The 20851-nt window shown below is 40.7% G+C and overlaps 1 protein-coding gene across 1 annotated transcript in view; it reads right to left on the reverse strand.

Moving 5' to 3' along the window:
* LOC115342070 (protoheme IX farnesyltransferase, mitochondrial) overlaps positions 1-20851 on the reverse strand; it is a 106593-nt gene that overhangs the window by 24232 nt on the left and 61510 nt on the right. Inside the window, exon 5 of the mRNA XM_030015877.2 lies at positions 10028-10098. Coding sequence (XP_029871737.1) covers positions 10028-10098 — 71 coding nt within the window. The remainder of the gene's footprint in view (positions 1-10027; positions 10099-20851) is intronic.

Below are 20851 nucleotides of genomic sequence, written 5' to 3' on the forward strand. Positions count from 1 at the left end.
TTGTCATGGAGTTGCCTTCTTGAGTTTTGGCACTAAATTGCCAACCCAGGTCTGGCTTTGCTATCTAATATACTTGTTCAGAAGTGTACTTAGTGTAAATAAATACAGACTAGGATAAAATATCCCATGTCTGTGTCAATTCATTTCTCTCCCAATGAAGAAACAACCCATGCGTGAAGCCCAAGCTGCCCTGTCACGGCTGTGTATCGCTATTGTATAAAAGCATAATCAACACTGTATTTTAACCAAATTGGAGGCAATTAGTTCCCCTCACTCCTCAAGAATCCAAGCTGCAGATGTGCTGTCTCCCCTGCCAGAGTGAGGGACTTTAAAACTATCATAAACAAACATGGCTAATTTAAAAGAATCATTTCATCTTGAAAGGGACACATCTCTCTTTTTTATGCTTGCGTAAATCAAAATTGGCTCCATCGATTTTGCTGAAAGTTTCCATAAAGACACAACATGTGTGCTAAGACGAGGCAAGAGGAATTTCAACTCAGTCAAAAAAAGAGAAATCAGGAGTCCCACCCTCAGCATGGAGCTGTCTCCTAAGCATATCCTGCTCTCATTTTTACTAGTCTAACTCCATGCAAATAAAGCCAGGATCTGGTCTTTCATTGTTCACGGGTTCAAGAGTCTGCCTGGAGGACTGAGACCAAAGCAACCACAGGTTTGGGATGAGATAACTGAGCAAACCCTGGGGAGATTTGCAGTTCATGAATACCACGTTCAGACAGAAATAAAACTTTTTATGTTGCCCTTTGTTATTAAGCAGAAGCTCCAGTTGAGCCTCGTCACCTCACTTGAAATAAAAAATTAAAAATTAAAAGGACCCATACTTATAAAATGTTTATGTTCTTATTACACTTCCTATACACACCAGAATGCTAATCATAACAACCCTAAGCAACCCTGCAGAGCGTTAGCATGCTCCTTGTTATATGGCTTTGTTAGGTAGGAGTGAAAGGGTGAATAATAATATTCACAGCTTCCCTGCAGTCACGAAAATGTAAATATTTTTTTAAAGTGCTTACAAGACAAACCTACAGTAAATTTGAAAAATGTCCCCCATAATATTTAAACTAAATCCTCCTCTTTAACCTAACAACCCTAACCTTACAACATGGCAGTTAAGTGATCCATTCATTTTATTTCAAAATCTCAGTTCTCTCTTTGTTTAAGAACCAGAGACTAGCTGACAAACAGGATGGATAATATGGTCTCTCCAGAAACATTTTTATGTGATTTAGAGTGATTAAATCTAACATGTGGTTCTGCTGAACCTTCAGACAACATTTGGAAAGCAGCGGGTAAAGAAGTCTTGGGCCAGTTCTCAAGCTCATTAAGATAGAGAAAACTGAAGCTCTAGAGTATTTATCAACCTGTTCTTCAAAAAAAAGAGAACAGATAGTCCAGCCATTCTTGGTATAGGATCACTGACTCTAAATATGTTCCCAGTAGCAATGAAAATGAAGGAAATAAGTTATTCACTACAGCCACAGACAGCAGGACAAGAAGCAATGGTCTACAGTGGAAGGAGGATCTGGCTTTAGACACCATTAAGTGGAAGAGCAATGGAGCGGATGAGCCTGTCAAACTGCAGTTTAAGTCAGATCCTTCCTGCCTATCTGCAGATTCCTCTGCAACATCGCAAGCACGCATTTGATACTATCATTTTAACACTCTATAGCATGCTCTTAAGTAGTTGCTATGTTTCACCTGAGAGATGAAGACAACGAGGATGGCTGTATTTGGGATTTCTGCATTATTATTTTGGTAGTTTATCTACAGTTAGCATCTGGAGTTATATTTTACAAATGTTTGGTGGAGAAAAAAAAAACCAACCCCTTCATATACCATCAAATTGCATGAGTAAAACTTTATTATTGTCACACATGGGCAGCAATATGAGTCACTGTGGCTCACACTCCTTTACAGCATGATTTATAATATAATATTCCTTGTGATTCTACGTCCCTAGCAAAAAAAAATTAAATAAAACATATCAAAGAGGTTCTCCACATATCTCAACCTCAGGAATGCAGCTTTTCTAGTCATAAAGACTGGAGAGCAAGCATCTGTGTTAGCACAGCTAATTAAAGTGTAAGAAAAACCTCTTTTATATCTGACTTGTGAAGTTGATAACATGTAAGTTATAACTTGAATAAGACATGATAAACTCTGTCCTTCACAGAAAGAAATGAACTTCTAACATGACTTACTGTAAACAGATCTCAGGGTATAGCAGCTTCTAATCAGAGGCAGCTCTGTAATGGACTTGTTGAGCGGTGACATTTCCTACAACACTTGGCACACGTTGAATAATGATGCTGTTGTGGTTAAACCAGATAAGGTTCAATACTAATACAGGGAACAAAGTGTGGGGATTTTGACTGCATTAAGCCAAAATTTACAAACATGAACCTGAAATGTTTGACAGACATGGGAAGAAGAGCCACCAGGAGAACACTGCGTTAAGTTGGGGAAAGGATATTGGGCTTCGAGCTTTAATTTTGCTTGTTTGTGCAGTGTAAGGGAGAAAACTCACTTTAACATCACCTTTGAAGAAAATGACTCATCACTAGTCAGTTGGAAAAGAAAAGAGTCAATGGTTACAACTAATGTCCAAGAGGCCCCTTCATATCGGACACAAAGATGGAAGGATTAGTGTACAATAGCTTGGTTCCCTCCAGCTCACGGGGCTCTACCCCCCGGCGAGGAGCTGACATGAGAGGATAAGACAACTCCATTAGGAGCCCATATCACTTCTCCGCAGCGTTCCCCACAAGCAGATGGAGCAGCTATTTAGCCAAATGCACCGTGACTCCTGCTTTATACATGAGCATCTGGGATGTTTCCTAACGTGGGGCGATGTACAATGTACTCCGATTTATCAACTGTCCCACATGCAATTAAAGATTCGGATAAATAATTTGGCGGTAAAGGCCCCTCGGCTGAAGTGAAAAGCAGTAAAGCGTGAGGGGTCAAGTGTTTCCGCAGGATTTATATTTACCAAACAGAGCTGCCTGCAAAGGAATGCCTCCATTGAGCTGCGGCAGAATTAGGTCCGGGCAGGAGGAGTACGCTGAAGGCGCTAGCTGGATAGCTAGCAATTTCTTCGTTTCAACTGAAACGAATTTGAATGTAATGTTAGAGTTATTAAAACAACCCTCTTTATTGCTCTACGAAACAAAATATATATGTAGTTAGAGCTATATAATTTCCTGCTAATACACATTTTGATCTGAGGATAATGTGCAGTATCACCATTTTTCTGTGCATTCTACAAAAGGACTCTAATACCTTAGAACCATTTAATCAACATCCTATGCAGGCAGTGAATAGATAATTGAAATATAAGTACTGTCATCCATATCCCCTTTGGGAAAGTGACACAGTAAGCATTATATCATTCCATTAGTCCATCCTTTGATGTGGGTTTTATTCTCATTAAACTATGTTTTAGCCTTAAGGTTTCTCCCACCACCACCTCTCCATGATGTGGCCATGCCAGAAAAAAAAATTAAAAAATATCCTGCTGTTCAAAAGGCAAGAACTACATTTTTACAAGCAATTGTACATGTCAAAAATATAAAGCTGCCTTTTTAATTTCTTGTTTACCAAATACAGTCAATGACAGCTTCTGGAAAACACAGGGTGGGAAAAAAAAAGGAAACCAGGAGGGTGGTGGTGGGGAAGGAATGCATTTACTTGTTTTCAAATAATAAAGCCTGAATACAAGCAGGATAAAAAATGCTTGAAAAGGCTGCCGTGGTGGTGTCTGCTTTGAATTGTGCCCTGTTTAAACAAGAGGAAAGCCTCCCACTGAAAAAAGAAACATTTTTATCATTCAAAAAGATCTCAGGGCAGTCCCTTTAAAATGAGGTATTTTCTAAACAAAATATTGGAATGTTTCCCTGCAGGGAACGAGCATCTGATCTCTTAAAAATGATTATTCTTGAAGAACTGTAGATTTATGGAGTTTTTGTTTTATTTGTTTTAACTTAAGTAGAATGAAACCTGTCTGAAATGACCACCCAAGGGAGCAGACCAGCCAGCTAAGTAGAGGCTGATCTTTAAATGGGAACTGAAGTTGTACTGAAACCCTTGGGGAGGTTTTAAACTGCTGGCTTAAAACAGGGCTGGCTAAATGCTTAATGCAGGTTTCAGCATAAGCCGAGGACATGGATTTCCTCTCACTTACATCAGTGTAGCTCCACTAACATCAGTAGAAACATTCCTGATTTACATTAGTGTTAGCAAGCAAGGAATCAAGCTAATTACACTGAGTTATCAACAGTGATTACAGGACGATTTTTTTTTTTTTTTTAAATGCACACACATTTTTTCAGCATGGACTGGTTTTGTTACACTTCCAACAGTAGGTCTGCTACAGGCAACTCAGTGGAAAACTCAGCTTTACATAGAACTAGTCTTGAATCACACTGTGTTTTTGAATAAATAGGGAAAGTTTGACATGTTGCAATTTTCTGTCAGTTTATGAATGCCTGACGTATATATTTGCAATTGTAACTACAATTCATAAATATAAGCGATCAGTGAGAAACATTAGTACCTTAGGAGCTCTTTTGGGTCTGATTCTTCAAGAGTTTGGCTTATCGCTTAAACTGACCAAAGTCAACACTCCACTTAGAAATGTCAACAAGCAGGAAAAGCTTTACTGTCTCCATTAATTGCAATAACCATCAACCGTGGCCATAAGAAGCGGGAAGCTCGCATACAGAACACAGCTCCTTGTGCATTGCTAAGTGAGGAGGTTAATGGGATTCTAGGAAAAAATATTCACCAAACAACATGAAGATTTATTTCTTTTGAAGCATACAAGGCATTATCTGTGTTGCGTCTTCTTCTGTTAAGTTAATAGACCTGAACTTCTTAAATGCGCAAGGAAAAGCAAGCTTGAGAGTGCAAATATTCTGCATAAGGAGAATATAATTAAATTCCATAACATATTATTCTCATAGTGAAGCTTTTTGAGACAAGACTGGATAAAACCCGGAGCAACCAGGTCTAACCTCAGCGCTGGCCCTGCTGTGTGCGTAGGAGATTGGTCTACAGCTCTCCTGAGGTCCCTTCCAGCCTCAACCATCCTCTGATGCTGCCTGTACAAGCTTCATGGCCTGGGCGACATGAAACCTGGAGGTAAAGCGAGGGAGAAATCCCAGCCCCACTCCCAGACAGATGCTGCAGCCACTGCTAAGACCAAAGCCAAAGGACATGGTACATAAAACAGTTGCAAGCTGCAAAATACTGCGGGAGCAGAACTGAAAGGTGTCTACATGGTCATGAATTAGTTATTTAGAACACGCTGTTTGAAGACGTTTTTTTTTTAAGATGAAAAACTATTCCTATACAACTATTAAGTTTTTTATGAGTGCTTAGCACAGCAGATCCAGCAGTACTGTAAGTTCGTAAAAACAGCCACTTTTTAACAAGAGTGCGTGCAGTTCTGTGTAGAAGGGCAATCAAAACTGTCACTTTGTACAATATAATGGAGCAGGACACTTGTCATACTCAAGGCTAAGCTCACTCAGCTACTGCAGCTAATACTAGAGATTTATTTAAATTAATCTGCAGGAAAATTAAATCCATTACCTTAAAAAGCAAGGGAATAAATCATACCCAACAGGAAACCAGGAAAAGCTGCTGCCATTTCAGTCAAATCTAAGGTTGTGTGAGCACGTGAAATTTTTCCTTGTCAATGACATAAAAACAATTCATAGCAGGAAAAATAATATCAGCTGTTGTTATAATGCAAAACGCAAATACTCTCAATGACTTTAACACTGCAGCTGAAGTATGAAGAACATCTCAAGCTGTTTGTATTTCCAAACAAGACTTGAGAGGTCAGAGGAGGGAGGAGGACATGTGGGCAGGCTGGAATGATGGATGGCGTTTAGTGGCATGCTGCGTTTGGGTCTACTCTTGTTATTTTTGCAACAGGATGTCTCTGATTACTCTCTGAATAGAGAATAAGGATGGTTACGTCTCATTGCTCAAAGGGAACATTTTTTTCAGAGCCTTACAAATTAAATAGGACATCGTAAAGCAAGCAGTCAATGAACTATCAAGTGCTGTTTGTCACAAATCTAGCAACAGTGTCGGAAGATTCCCTGGGGGCATCAGCGGTGGGTTTGGGGCTGGCAAATAAGGTATATGTACTCTTGTCGCTACGTACAGCAGACCCCAGCTCTGCAGAGTCCTTCTCTGTCATTGCCTGTGCGGTTTGGTCCAGGCCAAAGGATATAAAATATATGCAGCAGGGGCACACCGAGCCTCTAAATAACTATTTCAGCCATAAAGTTGATGCAATATGGAAAGGACTTCATGAATGATGGAGGACAATTGCTTTTCCAAATCCCATCCTTCCAGAGATCTTTGCAGAACTGGCTCCTGGCTCACACAGTGCTGCCTGGCGCGATGGTCAGGCCAAAGCTGCCTAACTTCTTGAGTGTCACCAGTAAGGTAACGAGCCTCTGTCCCCAGCCAGACCTCAGAGGCCGTGACGACGTTCACACTCCACAGCGCAGCCCTGGCCACAGAGCGTTTCTCTGAGAGCTACTGAGGTTCCTCACTGATGTCAAAGGAAACTGCAAGTCCTCAGCAAGTTGCAGAAAAGGCTGAGACGTGGGGACTTGGGAACCACATGAATGTGCATGCAGGGAAATAAGCACACACAAGTGTTGCCAAGGTGGGGGGGGGGGGGTGTTGTTTTCTCAAAGGGAAGGCTTCAGGCAAAAAGGAAGGGGAGAAATGTTGGAAGCAAGGTCAGTTAGAACTGACAGCTGATCTTAAACCTGAATAAACTTGGGGCTGAAGCTGCAAATGGAGGCCATAAAGTGAAACACACGGGAATAATTTCTCTACAACAGCGTAACGTTTCCTAATGAGCCAGCTCCATGAATTAGCTTATCTAAAATAGAGACGCCAGCTCATCCAAGGACTGGATGACTCAGTAACACCAAGGACCTCTCACTGGGGGTTACCAGTTTGATTCTGGCGCAAGCTCAAAGCATCCAAGAACTGTCTTCATGATGTCACAACCTCTATAAAAAATGTCACTGGTCTCCGTGCAGTTTCTCAGTGGGCAGAAGTTCACATCAAAGCCACCACTGAACGCCTTTCCAAGGAGGTGCAGTGAGCCAACACGACAGAGAGTTAACAACCTTCTCGCTCTTCAAAAGGGATCTCAAGCTCAGGACTGGACCATAGAAAAACTGCTACCCATATGTTGTGGTTTAACCCCAGCCAGCAACTAAGCACCACGCAGCCGCTCACTCATTCCCCCACCCACCCAGTGGGATGGGGGAGAAAATCGGGAAAAGAAACAAAACTCGTGGGTTGAGACAAGAACGGTTCAACAGAATATAAAAAGAAGAAACCTACAATGACAATGATAACACCAATAAAGTGACAGCAGCAATGACAAAAGGATTGGAATACACAAATGATGCACAGTGCAATTGCTCACCGCCTGCCGATCGACGCCCAGTTAATCCCCGAGCAGCGATCCCCCCCCCCCCACTCCCCCCAGTTTATATACTGGTATGGAATACCCCGTCGGCCAGTTTGGGTCAGGTGCCCTGGCTGTGTCCTGTGCCAACTTCTTGTGCCCCTCCAGCTTTCTCGCTGGCTGGGCATGAGAAGCTGAAAAATCCTTGACTTTAGACTAAACACTACTTAGCAACAACTGAAAACATCAGCGTTATCAACATTCTTCGCATACTGAACTCAAAACATAGCACTGTACCAGCTACTAGGAAGACAATTAACTCTATCCCAGCTGAAACCAGGACACCATACGGACCAGTTCTGTAACAAGGACTATGCAAAATAAAAAAAAAAACAAAGGAAAGAAAGAAAAAAAGAAGGGAAATCACAATATATTTACAAACAGTGCAAATGAAGACAGATCGTAAAATGATGCCTCGTTTGCACTGGATATCACAGATGTTGTAACACAGCACAATTAAGAAAGCAGCAAACATTTCATGATATGAAGCAGCCAAAGAGAAGAATATGTCAAAACTCAAATGTCAGACAAATTTTGGGCAAGAACTCTGTACATACCCCAAGCTTTCTGGATTCCTTCCCAGAGCCAAGACACCAGTCTCTTACATACAATTTATCCATCTCTGTCTCATCTGTTTTTGACTAGTTTTAGCATAACCATTTAAGGGTTTTATTTAATCAGCCAGGAAGGAAAGAGTTCAAGGAACACCAGGGAATATGTGGCAAAATATAACAAGATTAGATCACTTGCGCTGGATTATACTCCTCTGGCACACCACAGAAGAAATAACCCCAGTCAAGGTCTGCACGTTCAATGGTCTACAGGGAACGAGACTGGCATTATTCAAGGTAAGTGACACTTTAAAGAACTTTAAATTAGCTGTTGACAGTCAGGTAGGATAGGTTGATGAGTGATTACATGAAGTCCCCAACATTACCATTTTGTGGTGAAAGCACATATGAAGGGGGGGAAGTAAGAAAATCCATTAAATATGGTTTTGCCAATCTGTGGTGCATTCAGATGACAGTGAAGTTTGTTTAAGTACGCTGGAAACTTATAAACCAAATTGCTTTCTCTGAATTGAAAGTTGACAGAAAGTTTCCTAGATATATTTCTGACTCCAGAAACACTGCAAGCCATGCTAGTAGACGATGATTTAAAAAAAAAAAAAAAAAAAAAAAAAAAATCAATCTGCCCATCACCGTTCTTCCTAACAAGTGTTCCTTCTTCCAGGGCTAAAGGACCACCTGCAAGTGGAGCAGAAGTGCAGCTCCCCTGAACTGCATGATTAAGGCTGACTTGCTGTATGTACAACAGATGCCCTCACTGCAGTGGTCCCTAAAATATGTTTTTAAATAAAATTAACTCAACTCAGGAATCTGTAATTAGCACCATCTTCGAGAACAAATCGGAACAAGTTTATTGAAGCACTCTAACTATTTACAATGAGAGTGAATTTACCCCCGAGGTTCACTTTACTATTTTGTCTCAATTTTCTTGTAATTTCATCCATCACATTTTTTTCAGTCCTCCAAAGGTGATGGATAAAACACAGAAATAAATAGGACCAACTGTTCGCAGAAGCCTAAGGGAAAACATAATTTTGTTATAAATAATCCTTGGCACAAATCATGGAAATGCAATACTAAAATTGTTTGTTGAATCATTTATGAATTGGGCCTTCAGCTTTAGTTTGCAAATAAGTTAGAGTTTTTTGTTGATGTTCTTTTTCACTTTGCTTTTTTAGCTGGAAAACAGCCTTTGAGAAACTGAACTGATATATAATCCAGAAAACAGAGTGAATGAAGGATTTTTTTTTTTTTTTTTTTTTTTTAAGGGCATCCCTATGCTAATGCAGGGCTCTTTTTTTTGGGGGGGGGGGAGGATTTACTTGTGGATGATGATAAACTAAATGATGACAAATTTTTACTTCATTTTCATAAGAAGCCACCATTGTGAATTTTCACCCCAGCTTTATGCTAAACATGTAGAAAAGGCAAAGACAACATGGTGCCTTACAAAACCACCAAAAAAATGAGTTGCAGATACCTCTGCTGGGAGATTCAAAAGAATGTTTGTGATCCAAGAGATAAACATGACTACTAAAACCAATATACACTTTTGTGTTTGTTCTTAAATGTGAAATTTTGAAGACTTGTTGTTACAAACTAATGCAAAAGTTCAGTGGGACATAAGTCCTTGCTACCACACTGTGCATGTAGTCGTTACACGTGAAGAAATACACAACAGGAGTGGAATTCTGCTGTCTTGAGAAATTCAGTATTTTAGAGGACAGCTGATTACCCAAACTCCTCGCATGAAAGTTATAAACATGAAAAAATATCGAAGAACAGAGAGCTGTATTTTGTTCTTTTTTTTGCCTGAAATTGCTATTTTTCGTCATCTGAAGAGAGAGAGAACCTTGGAGATAGATAAAAGCAATGTGAAGACTCATTTCTCATTAACCAGAGCAGGTGTGCATAGCCTTACCTGATCTGTCCTCGCACCAGTGGTCTGTTTTTTGTCCTGTTCATATTTGAGTCAAATGGAACCTCAAAGAACTGTAATAAAAAAAAAAAAAAAAAGGAAGAATCAAAATGAAAGGATGCCGGAAAGCATGCCATGCATGGAATGTACTGTCTGCATCTGCAGGTGCTTTAATCTCTATTTTTGAAGGTTCAGAAATACAACGAAAATGGCAAACGCCTTTTACGGAGCTTTGATAGTCTGCATTAATGCTTTTGGCACCCCCTTAGAAAGAAAATCACCTGGAGGACAAAAATAGTTTGCACAAGTCCCCAAAAGTTAATCATTTGAAGTACAGTTTGATTCCAAGTTCTGTTCTCGACGGGTTTGACACAGCTTTTATATGTACATAATTATGTATACACATACATACAGCCCTACCCCCAGTTTTATATTAATACAAACAGCCCTTGCAAATGTTGTGCTTTTGGTATTTAAAAGACAAACACTAAATTTTTTTCAAGATCATCTAACTTCTGAGAACCTATAACCCACTCCAAAATCAATCAACTCTTGTAAAACGCTACTGAAACTGCACCGAGCATCTAGTTCTAGCAGCAGGGAATGAACACACCATATGGTGTTATTTAATGTCACAACCCAATTTGACTTTAAACATCGCCTATGGGAAAATTCAGGCGGCACTATCTTCACGCTAGGAATTCCTGCAGGCTTTTGTATGATTCGTTTTATAAAGAATGTTACTGGAAAAGCTCAATGCACTTTGCCATACAGCAAACTGTAAAGTCATTTAGTTTTACGTGTGTAAAATAATAACAAAAATAATAAGCATGTATTTACTTATAGAAAGAATACTTTCTACTGACGTTATGTCTGAGGTTTTGGGGTAGGATCCCAATTATGGTGAATATGTAGGAAAAGCACCATAACAAATCATAATTTCAAACAATCAGGCTGACAGTAAGCTCAGTATAGTCAAACTACAGACAGATTTAAGGTGACTATATGATAAACGACTACATGATAAAATCTATGTTATTCCAGCAAACTGATGTAACTTTTTACACAACAAAAGACAAAATTAACAAACATCTTCATTCTGACAGTGCTGCCTTACTGGTCTTGCTACCCCCTCTTGCTGGGGCTGCATTCCCAGGGCAATGCCAGCGGACTGGCACACTGGGAGCAGCAGGGACCCCATCAGAGCCCTACCGGTGCACATTAGGGGAAAGACGCTTCATTTACAGGCACACAGAGATCACAGGAACCACCTTTCCCATCTATTACTTTGAAGTAATGACTATATAACAATTTGGGAACCTCTGCTGTTGCTCCTACGTATTGCAAGCGCGGCAGGGATCGGATACCCATGGATCATCCTGCCTAACACTGCCCACGATATTCTCCATTTGTGGTGACTTTTTTAACCTCAGGTTGAATCATCTTCCTGATGGATTTAACCATTCCCAGGAATAAGGCTATAAGAAAGTCCTGCCTGCATATGAGTGAGAGTGAGCGCGTGCATGTGCTCAAGCCCGCGTGCTAAAGCTATCCTGCTTAAACAAACCTTGCTAACAGTATGCTCTAAAGCCAAGAAATTTGGCAGCGCACATCATCTTCATGTTCAGTCATGCTTGTGAGACTGTCCAAACCTGGGAAAGAAGACGACTCAGGCGGGTGGCAGGAGAGAAAGGGCAGAGGGTCAAGGAAGCAGCAGCAGAGCTGGCAAGGGGGGCTCTGGCTGGGGGACCCCAAACCTGCACTGCTTCCCTGCCAGCCAGCAGCTGTGAAACCCCCTGCAACAGTGGCTGCCTCATCCCCCTCCAGTGGCTGGCCAACACAAATTAATGGATAATTACTGTTGTTAACTGGGGTGAAGCCTGTGCTGCATATTAAAGTCCTCAGTTTGCCCACGATGGATCCAAAAACCACCACAGTTCTGCAGGTGAGGAATCCTGCATTTGTCGATTTGCATTAAAGGCTACAGATTAAATGCTTGAAAGTTAAGAAATATAAAAGCACGGGACTTGAAATCATCAACGCAGCTTTTAATTACTAGTTCACAACCAATTCGCTAAAACTTCTCATCTCCACCTGTGTGGTGGAGCTGGCCAGGACCACGCAGCCATAGATGGTTTGCTCGCAGTAAGCCTCCATCCGGAGCAACTGGATGGAGCATCTGACCTGCTTCCAATTCCTACCAACTCTCAAAGCCTTCCAATTTTATTATCGATATTCCTGAAGCAAACTGAGGCTGCTCAGCCAAGAGTTACTCACGCAGAAGAGGAAGGGACTTCAGGAAGAAAAAGGGTTAGTTTATATGGCTTTCACTTTCCCAGAGCTTTTTAGATAGGCAGCTAATAGGTTATTTCTCATCCCCTGTTTGTTATGCCTGATCTGCAGCGGCAATGGCACTCCCAGCTACACCCAACGTCGGTAGAGACCCTGGTTTGGAAGAAAAGCACAGAGGAGTCTGTGGGGCAGCTACAAGCCCCAACGCACGGAGCCCCGGCAGCTCACTTCGGAGGGACAGGTCGGATCTTCATGGCTACGATGCTGCCCTTGAAGTCTTGGATGTTTCACAAAGAACCTCTATAGGAAATGGCAACGACTACCTTCGGAGAAGGGAAAGCACCCCGTTTGGATCCGAAACCAGTGATTGCTCCTGACAGCTCAGCATTTTGCTAATGGTTTGTTTCACTGTTACATTTCAGAGACAATTATGTTAAATGAAGAAAAAATGTCATTTGACATCAGACTGGTAGAGCAACACAAGGGAAAAATTCTATAGAGCTAAAGTCTTTTCTCCTGAAAATATTTTGTGCTATGCTCAGGTTTGCTTTTTTTTTTTTTAAAGACAGAATTTTTATTTATATTTGCAAAGTCTGACTGCTTTGAGCCTACTTCTAGTTTAAACTGTGCATGTGAGGAGATTCGGGCTCATTTGAGAGTATTTAAGCTTACGGTTAAACGTATTCCGTGTGTGATGGATAAAATCAAAGTAACGCACAAGTTTTAAACTCATTGTGTCTCAAACATAAAATGACTGAAATGAAGAAGAGTTGGACACTCAACACTTGAAAGAATTTAAACTTACACAGCTGAGTTAGTATAACCTGGCAATACCATAATCAGCGTATGAAATATTTCCATATATTTAATATAGTAGTTAACCCCTGAACAGAATATAAATTTTGATCAAGAAATTCCTCTGCTCAGTTAAGTAGTCAAAAATGTCCATCTCTGTTGTATACAGACACGGTTGCTCCCAAAATTAAGATTACTGCATGACTTAAGTCTGAATTTTTTCGCTTTTTTAAATCTGACAATCTGAATAATCTGTTACTGTCAGCTGTACGCACGAAACTACATATCCAACTGAACTACAGTTAAGAAAAATCCTTTTATTTGCAATGCCCTAGATTCTTTCACTGAGCTAGTTGCTATTACATGTCAGCAAGATGCCATTTATCAAACTTTTCCCATTTTCCTCCCAGATGTTCAGCAAAATTCTCTCTCCACTTGAAATTATTTTCCCCTGATATTCTAGAAAAAAATGAAAAAAATGTGCATCTCAAATATCATTCCATAAGAATGAAAGAGTGAACTCAAACATATTATCTCATGCCAGGCCAACACAGTACTGCCTGTTTTAGCAAACAGTAAATTCAGTAAGATGAATACTGGATAAATAAATATTTTAGAAGCACTCAAGAGGTTTTTTCCTTGGGAAGTCTGAATGCATCAGTTCAGCTGGACAAGGCAGAATATTATCTGTCCCAGGTATTTGGGAATGTAGCCATCAAAAGGACAGACAGAGGATTAAATCTACAGCATCTAAAAATCCCTGAGTGACAAAACTTGGCAAAAGCTTTCAAGACCCTAACCTAAATTTTAATCAGTATGCATGAACATTTAAAACATGATGATGGAAAAAAATAAATCAGGCCAGATAGTACTTTGTGGTTTATTTCTCTGGCAGGCTCATCAGACTCTTTGTGTAGATCTCATCTAGTTAATATACAGTAATTATATCTTAAACATTTAACAATTCTTAGATTAGCTGTCACATTACTGCTTATAGCTGTTTACAGTCTTTTTTTTTTTTTTTTTCCTTCAGCTTCTTCTTATTGGTTTCTGCTTTGTTCTTCAGTGAAATGTATAAAAAACGTTTAATTTCTTTAAGCTACCTCCTGGAAACAGCAGTGAATGCAGAGGGTAGCTAATCATTCAGACCTCCTGGGGGATACATACATTAATAATTTTATTTGGACTAAGCCAAGATTCCCATAGCATCACCTTGCAGATACAGACGGCACTACGCTACGCTGGCACTTTGATGACTAACATGCCTTTACAGGACGCCCTCTCACTCTTTCCATATCATCAGTTAAACACCGACACCACCTATTAAGTTTTCAAAGACAGTGGCCTGAGTATTTGCAGTTAATTAAGCCAGCGGAGCGGATGGAAAGCCCTGAGCACGTGCTGCGTTTGCCATCCATGGTCATTCCTGTGGGAGAGATTTTTACTACCGAATTATGACGGTTCAATACCTTTACTCCTGTTCACACGAAAACATAAATAGAGTGCATTAAGAGGAACAATATGTCGTATAGTTTATCAACCAGATCACCCGTACTCAGGCTAGTAAATGTCTCTCATACACCGCTTCGGATTTAGAGTGTATCAAGCACCAGCCTGGCCCCCATCCAGGGCCAGCTCTAATCTGTGACACATGGTGGAAACAGCAGCAGCTGAAACAGGCAACCGGTCTTCCCTGTATTGACATAACATTTTACTCTAATGCTAAACACATATTTACATCAGAACCGATAATCCCATGAGTCTAAAGACGGAGCGGAACCCTGCTATCAAAAGACAATTTAATTCAAGGCAACTCAGAGGTCTTCCCATTGCAAAACCATCCCTTCATCTGAGCAGGCTTCCACGTGCTCCTTGGCAGCAGAATTGCCCTCTGGATGTATGTATTTCTCTCTGAAGCCTCTCTGAAGAACAGTTCAGGTGAATCTATGGCACTAATGAGTGAATGAGAAGATGAGTCACCTCCTCCTGCACTGAAGTGCTGCTGGTCTCCAAAGTCCTCCAAAGGACTCCAAAGCCTTGCACCGCACTGGGGAGGTGGAGACGAGCTACAGGGATGGGTGTGGGTAGTGGCTGAAGCCTCCCCTCAGCTAAAATCTCTTGCTACAGACCTAAGCAAACGTTTTTAACACAATGCAAATAACGACCAGTACAACTGGACTCCCCACTTGAGCACTTCACTGTATGTCTACAGCCAGGCGTGAAACTGGGCTGTATAAAGCAAGTCTTCCAAATGTTGGTCTTGTTGAATTAGATGCTTCTGAGGTTCTCTGATTTCCCCTGCACTACAGCAAGCTCTGATTCTCTTTGGTTTTCTTTGGTGTTGCCAAAGAGCAAGCAGTTAACCAGAAACATCACTGAAACACACGTTGGAAACGAAAAAGGTATGTGAATCGGGGAGGAGCAGGTGGACCAAAACCAGGTAGAGAGCGCAGTGGCAGAGTGGAGTCCAGATACCTGGACAATAACCTGAGGTTTCCTGGGAAGGTGACATCCAGAAAGCCATTCCTTGCAGCTGGCCACGCGGCCTCCAAATTCATCAGGTTTTAGTACTAGCCTTTCATGTGAAGTCTCTTGATTTTCCCATGCATTCAAAGGGAAGTTGCTATAAGCAGGACTGGGAACCCATCAGACCATGAAGAGTCGAGTTCCTTCCTTTGTGAGTGCTCTTCCCCTGTGTATTACCAAATTATTTCTACTCCTCGTGTTTTCAGTGATTTATCTTACACTGTGATAAAGTAATATATAATTACATAAAAGGAGAAGAAAAACATAACATATAATTTATGGTAAATAAGATCAAAGTCAAGATTATTATTATAGGTTTTCTTCTGGTTTCCTTTCAATCACTTTTATATGAAAACAACAAAGAATAATTAAAGTATATTACAAAGGTCTTCTTATTCAATTGTACACAGATGTGACTAAAAAAAAAAGTGAAGGGAAGGATTTTCAAAAGCACTCATGTACTGATCTAACACTATTCTCACTGAAGTCAATGGCAGTTTGACTTCAATGAGAGCAGAGACAGACCAACACTGAGTGATTCTGAAAATCCCACCCTAATTGTACAAACAAGGGAAGGCTTTAGAGATTGCTGGCTCGGAGATTGTATATTTGAGAATCATAAAGGGCACACAGCACCTGTTTGTCTTCAAGATATGAAAATAAAGCAAGGCAAATATTTTAAGGATTAGAAATGGCGCTTTTTTTTTTTTTTTTTTTAAAGGCAGTATCTGAAAACCCTCTGGCTCTGCAGTTCCCAGTCTCGCTATAGATCTGCTTTAATATTTTCCATTTCAAAGAGGATTCTAATTAAAAAAGAGATTGATGCAAGCCTGAACATTGTTACTTACAGATAGGGAAGGGCAGCTAAACCCCAAACTGTCATGTTTGAGTGAACTCAAGAAAGGTCTGCTAGGTAAAGCATCTGCCACAGTTAATTTATTTATTGTTTCAAAAAGCTTCCACAAAAGACACATTCTTCTTATTAGCCAGTGTTTAGAAGCCCATTGCTGCATACAGGGAAGAGAACAGGAGGTAATTGCAAAGAAAATGTTGATACCTGTCACTTCAGAAACTTATTTTCAGGATGGAGAATGCAAAGACTCACAGACTTCAATTAGCACTGATTTGTCCCTTCAGATTAACAACCGGCTGTGTGGGCTCTGCTTTTAAGTGCTCAAGAGGTGACATGTTATTTCCTTGACCACTTACAAACATGTGACTTTCTAGAGACTCCCAGAGACATCCACTGTCCCCCAAACTGAGAATTTTTAGGTTTTACATGGCATTTAGTATTTAAGTGCACTTAACCGGCAGCAGTGCCCAGAGCCGCTGGCACACCTGGCTGTATTTGTTTTCAGCTCATCCAAATCCTTTTAGTGGGTCTGACCAACAAAACAAGTGGTCATTAAACTCTTGCAGCTTAGTGGCCTCTTCATCAGCACTTTGGCCAAGCAATATCCTTTGGCGATATCAGAAGTACCATTACCAGGAGCCTGAAAAGCGCACGACCGTGTTAACACTCAGGAGTGTCAAAGCAACATGGTCTTAATACACTGCTGCTCTGTCCGCAGGTCCCGTCACGACGATGAGGGGTTTGGACGGAGGTGAGGATGATGGACGCATCCTTAAACACGGCGCCTGTAACTGCTGAAGCCCAGCTGGATGAACCGCTGTCACTGCAGGTGTGGATGCGCTCGTGGCATTCACCTGGGTAAAAGCAGCATGCGTGGAAGGAAAGACCCTGGGTATATGCGTGCATGTGTCCGAGCATGCTGCAGTACACAGGGAATTAATGAAGCAGAAAAAGATAATTAAGGACTACATGCAGTATGAATAACTCCGAATGAAATAATGGGGCATTTGCACCAAATTACTGTACCTACTTTACTCCTACATCCATTTTTCTTGTCTTCGTCTTTGAATCAAATTCGCTAGCATCAATGCATGAAAAAAAAAAAAAAGCTCATTTCATCTAATTTTTTTTCAGTGCACCTGATGTCCAAGACTTGAAGTGGGAGAAAAGACGTGAATCTCCTGTTTTGGTAAACAGGAAACGTTGGGTAACCACTGATGAGCCCTGCTCTTCCCACTAAAATCATATTTTGCTAAGAAGATATTGTAACAAAAATGAAATAATAATAAAAATAAAACCAGGCCCTTATTTTATAAGCTGTTTAATCTTGCAAACTGCTGACATTGTGAGCCTCCTAAATAGCATATTCCCGAGGCCTGAAGGAGGTCAGCCACAGCTTCAGGGGAAATGCAAGCTGGATACCGCAGACAGGCTTTCACCCTATGTGATCCACCTTGGAGAAGCAGCTTTCACAGGAAGAAATACTGGTTTCTGGCCAGCTGCCAAAGACTTCAGCTAATATTAAATATTTACCACCACCAAGTCTTTTTATTTAGCACGCAATTAATGCATCCACAAAGCAAGCTCCTTACTCCAGCCCCACTTCCAGGAGGCCACTTGCCCATCAACGTATTTGGGCTCCTTGAACCAAAGGGAGCAATTTCCAAAGCGCAGGACATACTGCACTGAATGCCTTCCCATCCTTTTCTTTTGGACAAGGACTTTGCCACCATTGGGTTCTTCCTGTTAATCTTAAAATGAAAATTGCTAAAAAGTATGTTTCAGGTTTGAGCCCCCAGTTAGAAAAACACCTCGTGCCTTTCCCTTGTGCTGACCCAACCAATTGCACCCACAGAAGGACCTGATCTGGCAAAAAAAAAAAATCACTGATTTTCCTCTGGATCTTTTCATTTTTTGATCTGTGTCACTGGATCAGGTCACCCAGGACATGAAAACAGGAGAGGGAAAGGGTGAAGCTGTGACTCAGCTCCCACCGCTGAGCTAGTGCATCACGCACCCCAAGAGAGAAGCAGCAACACAACGTGGTGTCTCCCATTTAGGGGTTAAACTGTTAACCTCTAACCAGGCTCACGGAGAAAATGCAATGAAGCAACATTCATCTCTATGCATCGTGTTGCCCTGGTATAATAAGGGAAAACTTAACCAACTCACGCACATTTCAACACTAGACTGTGATCACCCCAAATCCACCACCTACCCATGCAGGATGTTTGCAAGTTTTTAATGATTAATTATATGTAGATGTCAGATGCAGAGGTACATACTTTCTGCTCTTCAGGAACTATTTTATCTCTACATATTTTAGGAACAATTATTAGAGTTGAAGAAAAATACAACCTTTATGCCTACCAAGATACACTCTGAATCACTTTGCAAAGCCATTTTCTTGAAGAGATTCCTTTGCATTAAATCATATTTGTCACCATGCCAGCATGCCATGAGTGCAACATATAATTTAAAAAACAAACAAAACTTCAAATAACAATCTCTTCGCTGAAGATAGGAATTGCACAAGGTCAGTATCTGGTTTAAGTTACTGTATGTCCTAAAATACACAAGGCCAGGTCCTCTGGACACAGTGCAGCTGCTTTGAGCAATACTGCAGATAAAATCCGATACTGAAGATGGCTTAGACAAATTCCTGTGGTGGAATAAAGTTGTTACTCAGGAACTCTTGGGGAAGTATTTCTGCTGCCCAATGCAAGTGCTTAAGTCAAGCAGGAGATCCAGAGTCAACCGGGAGACACGCATCTCCTCCAGATGGCAAGTGAGAGCAAACAGAGGCAGGAGCTTGTCTAATTGAGATGCAAAACCTTTATTTCTTTCTAGTAACTACAGAGGGATCCTGAGCTCCTAGCTGTAGCCAGGGCAGTTGTAAAAGGGGCAGGTAACAAGACAGCCCTCTAGACTATCAGTATCAGCTGCTTTTCAGTCCCCTGTGACTACTAGAGAGAGCTATAAAATAAAGCAGCCTCGCCGCTGCTCTATTCTTGCCCAGGAGATTAGAGCAAGGAAGTGGAAAGGTGAGATTTAAATCACTTCCACACATCTCCTGGCTCCAACCCATGTGTCCAGGATCCAGGTCATTTTAATCAGCTTTTTATAATTTGTCACTCAAATGATAAGAATACTAATCCACTGCAGTGTGCTTCCTGCCAGGCACCCGAATATTAATCCATAAACTGTTCTCTTACATCACACGTAGATGTGTTCACTTTAACTGCTTATGGCTGACATGTCCTGTTAGCTATGCTTTTTTTCTTACAAGACAGACAAAGTAGCACCGTACATAAAGCAGCAGGCTTGCCTGCTTTTGGCTATGGAAAGGTTATTTATGTAGTTGCATACACATAAATTACTTATTCAAAACATCTTTTAGTTTTAGAAATAAATTAACTTTTTTACTTGAAGTTACTGGCACCTGTGAAAAATAATTTGCTTTGGTACATCTGTATTTGGCAGAAGAAAAATCTACAGCTCCTTCTGGCCAAAATATTTAAAAACAAAACAAGAACCAAAAAAACCCACAAGGAATTAAATCTGGGAACACTGTAATATAGCCAATAAAAAAGCCTAAATGTGAACAAGGGTGTAAAGCATTTATTGACAGGCCTCAAACAGTACGATAACATTGCCCAACTGTCGCAAAACTGATCTGCTGGATTTACCCGCAGCTCAAGCCTGTTAATATTAATAAAATCATTCCTCAAGAGTTATTCCTTTAAAGTATTTAAAGAGTCGGTATCAGGAAGAGTTTCAAGTCACATTTTTATATACGGCACATTTAGGGCATCTACCAGGTCTCTAGGAGAGAGTTTACAAGTATCCCCTTTACAATAAAATTTAAAAACAACTTCTTCCTGTTGTTCAGATGTCTGGAAAGAGAGCAAGAAATCTCTGCAGGGGATTTCATGATTTACACTTCACTGGCAAGAGAACAGCCTCATCGCTTCACTCCACCATGTGCTCTCAGTGCCAAAAGGATTCTAGTTTTTAATATTCTGAAGAGCTTTAAATGTTAAGAGATAGTTTCAAAGGCACCTTGATGAGTGCAATATTGTAACTTCATTTGTATGACAATAGTTTTGTTGGTTTGGGTTTTTTTTAAATCTTGGCAATAAAGCAAATTAAGAGAAATCACTCTCCTTTCTCCTGTCTGTACAGAACTTAACAGAAAGCTATCAATATACTAATAATATTTTTTTCTTATTAATTTCAAAGACCACAAAGGAAAGACACATCTCTGCTGAGGAATGTAATAGTTACAAAATCTCCCAAAAGTCTACAGCTAAAGACAAAATTGCAGTTCTGTAAACAGTGTGTTTCAGCCAAGGGTCCTC

This window comes from Aquila chrysaetos, chromosome 5 (assembly GCF_900496995.4).
Source record: "Aquila chrysaetos chrysaetos chromosome 5, bAquChr1.4, whole genome shotgun sequence".
NCBI classification, from domain to species: Eukaryota; Metazoa; Chordata; class Aves; order Accipitriformes; family Accipitridae; genus Aquila; species Aquila chrysaetos.